At 35.4% G+C, this 5,114-nt stretch overlaps 1 protein-coding gene across 1 annotated transcript; it reads right to left on the bottom strand.

The window, feature by feature from the left end:
* Positions 1–2,670: 2,670 nt before the first annotated feature.
* On the bottom strand, positions 2,671–4,555 carry LOC113838779 (zinc finger protein 120-like; the record flags this gene model as incomplete). The annotated part of the gene is made up of 3 exons (XM_027434305.2): positions 4,435–4,555; positions 4,178–4,238; positions 2,671–3,034 (listed from the first exon to the last, which is right to left on the bottom strand). Coding segments are annotated over exons 1-3 (546 nt in total), but the record flags the coding sequence as incomplete, so codon positions are not given.
* Positions 4,556–5,114: the final 559 nt, after the last annotated feature.

The following is a 5,114-nucleotide window of genomic DNA, read 5'->3' as shown; positions in this document are numbered from 1 at the left end:
TAAAATCACTGTGCAGGTGTTACAGCTATGGAGGGAATGGTACCCCTAATGTCATAAGTCAGTATATACCTTCATCTGTGAAGCAAGGATGGCCTGGATACTTGCAGCTCTGAAGAGAAAGGTATCCTTACTTTTAGGAAGTCACGTTATTACTGACCCTTTGGAGACAACGTATCCTGAATACCAAGAGCTCTGAAGAAAAATCTATCCTGAATGTCCAATTTCAGGCTACACATGCTGCTGTGAAGGGAAGGTATCCTGGAAACAAAAGGTCTGAGGATAAAGGTGTCCTGACTGTCAGGAAGTCAGGCTATATATGAAGTTGTATTCCAGTGGAAAATGATCTCCGGGCATTATGTAGCACTCCTGTTCCACTTAGAGAGAGACTACTACAAGTGATCTTTGTTGCATCCTGCTAAGAGTTTACAAGAATAAATGTCCATTGCTTGTTCTATTGTCTTTTCCACTAAGGATTTTCTGAGCAATGGTAACCATATCTTCTTAGCTCCAGCTCAAATTGTCACTTTTCTGCTTCACTCAGCTACACTCCCCTAAGGGATATTCCCATCAGCAGTATATGTTGCTTCTCTGCTGCTCTCCACTGGGGAGTTCTGCATCCATTGTGGCAAAAGAAGTCCTTCACAGAAACACATTGAACAGATTTATTTGGAAGGGAGGCATCCAGGAAAGCGGCTGCCCTATCAGTGTGGAAAATGCCAGTTGCCGACTGAACTAGCATAGGTTTTATATATGTCTTCTTAGGGGCATAGGTTTTTCATAGAGAATATTTTTCAGCATGTTAATTGATAAAACTTCAGTCACTGAGTTTTAAATACCTTTGAGATTGGCTGCATTGATGCTTAGGGATTGGGTGGTTTTGAGCTTAGGTATTGCTTGGATTTTTCCTCAGAAGTTCAGGGATAGAGTTTGTTTCTTTGTCTTTGGTTTCAGGGCCAAAATGTATTTCTTTCACTGGCCCTTTTTAAGCATTTGAATCTTATTTAAGGGTGAGTTTCTTTGGCTGCAGTTTGAGGGCCATAATCTATTTCTTTCACTGGAACTGGTTCCTGGGATGGGTAGTGTTTCTTTGCTGGCACTTTTACCCTAAGCATACGGCTACATAAGTTCACATATTCATTTTTGATGTGTGTGCTGGATTAACAATATAAACATGCACATCATAATGCTTGCACCGATAGTTGACCCAGTTAATTTTCTTCAACAGAATAAATACTGTTGTCAAACTGATCATAAGTGTGATTGTGAAAGATCCCACCAAATACTTGAAAATGAGAAGCCCTTGTTAACTATTTCAGGTACTCAAAAATGATTGTAATTTGCAAAGGCTTTAACAGTTTGACCACAAAGTTTTACACCTGCATAATGTGCACAATTAAACCAAACTGACTACATTTATAGTCCCTGCTGAATGATTTTTTTTGTAATTATTTCAACGACTCCTGGTACATGCAAAAACTTTACTACATTGATAACCTTAAAACGGTTTGTCTATAGTATCTGTTCTTTTATTGGTTTAAAGAAATAATTGACATGCAAATTCCTTTTCACATTTCTTGCATTCTTAAGGTCTTTCCCCATTATGTGTTCTATTATGTATGTGAAGATGAATCTGCAGAGCAAAGGCTTTACAGAGTTTATAATATTCATATGGTTTCTCTGTAGTATGTGATCTTTTATGCACTTTTAGAGTATTTTGAAATGTGAAGAATTTGCCACATTGATTTCATTCATAAGGTTTTGTCCTTCATGTATTCCTTCATGAATTTGAAGGGAAATCTACTGAGCAAAGGGTTTTCCACATTAATTGGGCTTCTCTCCAGTATGTATCATTTTATGTTTTTGAAGATGGCTGTGCTGTGAAAAAGCTTTACCACACTGACGACATTCATAAGGTTTCTCTCCTGTATGCGTCCTTTTATGTGTTTGAACATGACTGTAACGAGTAAAGGCTTTACCACACTGATTACATTCATAGGGTTTCTCTCCAGTATGTGATCTTTTATGCATTTTAAGAGTACTGTGATGAGAAAAGGCTTTTCCACACTGATTACATTTATAGGGTTTCTCTCCAGTATGTGATCTTTTATGCACATGAAGAATACTGTGATCAGTAAAGGCTTTACCACACTGATTACATTCATAAGGTTTCTCTCCAGTATGTCTCCTTTTATGTGTTTGAAGATGACTGTGCTGAGAAAATGCTTTACCACACTGATTGCATTCATAGGGTTTCTCTCCAGTATGTGTCCGTTTATGCATTTGAAGTTGATTGTAACGAGTAAAGGCTTTAGTACACTGATTACATTCATAGGGTTTCTCTCCAGTGTGTATCCTTTTATGTGTTTGAAGATGACTGTAACGAGTAAAGGCTTTACCACACTGGTTACATTCATAAGGTTTCTCTCCAGTATGTGACCTTTTATGCATGTGAAGAGTGCTGTGCTGAGAAAAGGTTTTACCACACTGATTGCATTCATAGGGTTTCTCTCCAGTATGTGTCCTTTTATGAGTTTGAAGAGTACTTTGCTGAGAAAAGGCTTTTCCACACTGATTACATTCATAGGGTTTCTCTCCAGTATGTCTTCTTTTATGCGTTTGTAGGTGAGAGTGCTGAGAAAAGGCTTTACCACACCGATCACATTCATAGGGTTTCTCCCCAGTATGTGTCCTTTTATGAGTTTGAAGATGACTGTAACGACCAAAGGCTTTACCACACTGATTACATTCATAGGGTTTCTCTCCAGTATGTCTTCTTTTATGCGTTTGTAGGTGAGAGTGCTGAGAAAAGGCTTTACCACACCGATCACATTCATAGGGTTTCTCCCCAGTATGTGTCCTTTTATGAGTTTGAAGATGACTGTAACGACCAAAGGCTTTACCACACTGATTACATTCATAGGGTTTCTCGCCATTATGTCTTCTTTTATGCCTTTGAAGATGGCTGTTATATTCAAAGGCATTAAGACATCGTGTATACACAGAAGGCTTCAATCCAGTTTGGCTTCTTTCATGTCTGCAAGGAAATGGGCAAGTAGAAATGCTTGACCATATTCACTACAATGTTAAATCTTGATATCTGTGTAAATTAATATTACAATTTGTTGCAATTGTGAAGAAGAATCAGATCGTATATTCTTATCATTGTGATAACACTCATGTTTTCCCCTCCATTAAGAGTTGTTTTGCAACTTTGAAGATAACAGTTTAAATATAATCATGTAATATATGTTTCTAATTTTTAGAATCTTTTTCTATAGGTGATTTTTTTACATATTGAAAAGAACTGGAAAAATTCGGATCTTTATCACCATTATTGAATTTTGAAATTTTCTTACACTTTGAGTCATGCTACATTTGCTAATAAACTAGAACAATCAGAATTAAGTACACATTCCTACAGCTATTGGGCTTTTCTGCAGAGTGAACTTGTTGGTGTACTAGCAACAAAGCAGGAAAATGAATTACTTCTAAACATGAATCAAATTCAACAAGTATGCTTAAATTGCGACTTTTTACATATCTTTAAATATTCTGTGAGAGAAGTATATTATGTCCTCCATATTCCTTTGTTCATTTGGCTTGTATCCTGACTAATACATGATATACTCTTAAAGGAAATTTACAAGGAAGAAGTTTCCACATTTAGTTCAGTTTGACTTTCTGTTCCTCATAGGCATGTACTAGAGGTATTCAGGATTCTCTGCAATAACTGCCCCTTTACTCTTGACAATAACTGCCCCTGTCCCTAACCTTACAAAAGTAACAACAAGTATATGAGTAAAACTAAATTATCTATGGAGTATTTTCTTAACGGAAGGTTTGGAGATATGCTTATCACATTAACCATGTGTATACGATTAGTGATGTGGGTAGTAAGAAATAAATGGAATTATATTTCTACAGCACAGCTCTCATGGTTTGATTATTCAAGTGGTAGTATCTCTTGAGGCATTGTTTCATGACTTCTTTCTTAAAATATTGTTATTCAAATGAAGTTCACCTACCTGAAATTGAGTTATATGGTGTGGTGAGAATTGAATAATCATCGCTGCAGTTTAAACTGTGCTTAATTATACTGTTGTTTGTGTTTCAAAATTAAGGACACATTTCAATTTCTTCAGTTACACATTTCTATGAAATTGTAAGTGAAAATTACCTTTCATGTCTTGTAGAACTTGTAGAATGTTCTTCAATATTATTGTCTTCCCAACTGTATCCTAAAACATAGTACCAGAATATATATTTATTATTGAAAACTGTGCAAAAATTAAGTTACTGTCTTCAATGAACTTTAGAACTTCAACTGATTTATTTACCACGTTCTTTTTTCTCTCTCAATAAAATTAAAGAACATCAAAAACCAAGGAACAGTTGTCCTATTATTTTAAAATATGCAGTAAAATGCACTCTTACCTATATCATTGAGGTTCTTGTAGGTCTCCAGCATCACATCTTTGTATAGATTCTTCTGAGAAGTATCCAGCAAAGTCCACTCTTGCCAAGTGAAGTCGATATGCACATCATCATAGGTCATGGCATTCTAAAATATAACATACATGTGTGCAAATGAAAGCATTATACTGACAATATTCTAAATGCACATTTCTGTAAAACATTATTTTAGGATATGTTAGATTTATGCAGGATACAGAGAAAAGCAACTGATGAAATTTGCCAATGAAAGGCAGAACAGTATTTCAAGAATCCTGCTACACTGAAATGTCAGACAGACACAGTAGTCCTGTAGACTGAAGATGGGTACCCAATATTGCAGAAAAAGTTTGGGTGACTGTCCAGGCAGGCAGGTGTCTCTTTCATTTGTAAAGTCTGGAAAGTTGCCTACAGTGCACTTCCTCTTTACTTAGTTAGTAATATTTTTTTCTTTTGTCTTAGATGTTATTGATGACTACTTGCAGTTTTTCTTTAATTTTTGAAGAAATGTATTAATAGAACTGTGAGTTTACTAAGGTATGTTAGGTAGTAGAATATTTTTTCTGAATTTACAAAATGCAAACTAATTATAACTTGATAAATTTTGATGTTAAATATAGTTTTAGTATATTAAATTTGAAATATTTCTTTTGATGTAGATG

This window comes from Cricetulus griseus, unplaced genomic scaffold, assembly GCF_003668045.3.
Source record: "Cricetulus griseus strain 17A/GY unplaced genomic scaffold, alternate assembly CriGri-PICRH-1.0 unplaced_scaffold_124, whole genome shotgun sequence".
NCBI classification, from domain to species: domain Eukaryota; kingdom Metazoa; phylum Chordata; class Mammalia; order Rodentia; family Cricetidae; genus Cricetulus; species Cricetulus griseus.
The sequence above is the reverse complement of the archived record's forward strand: the minus strand, read 5'-3'. Positions and strand labels throughout refer to the sequence as shown.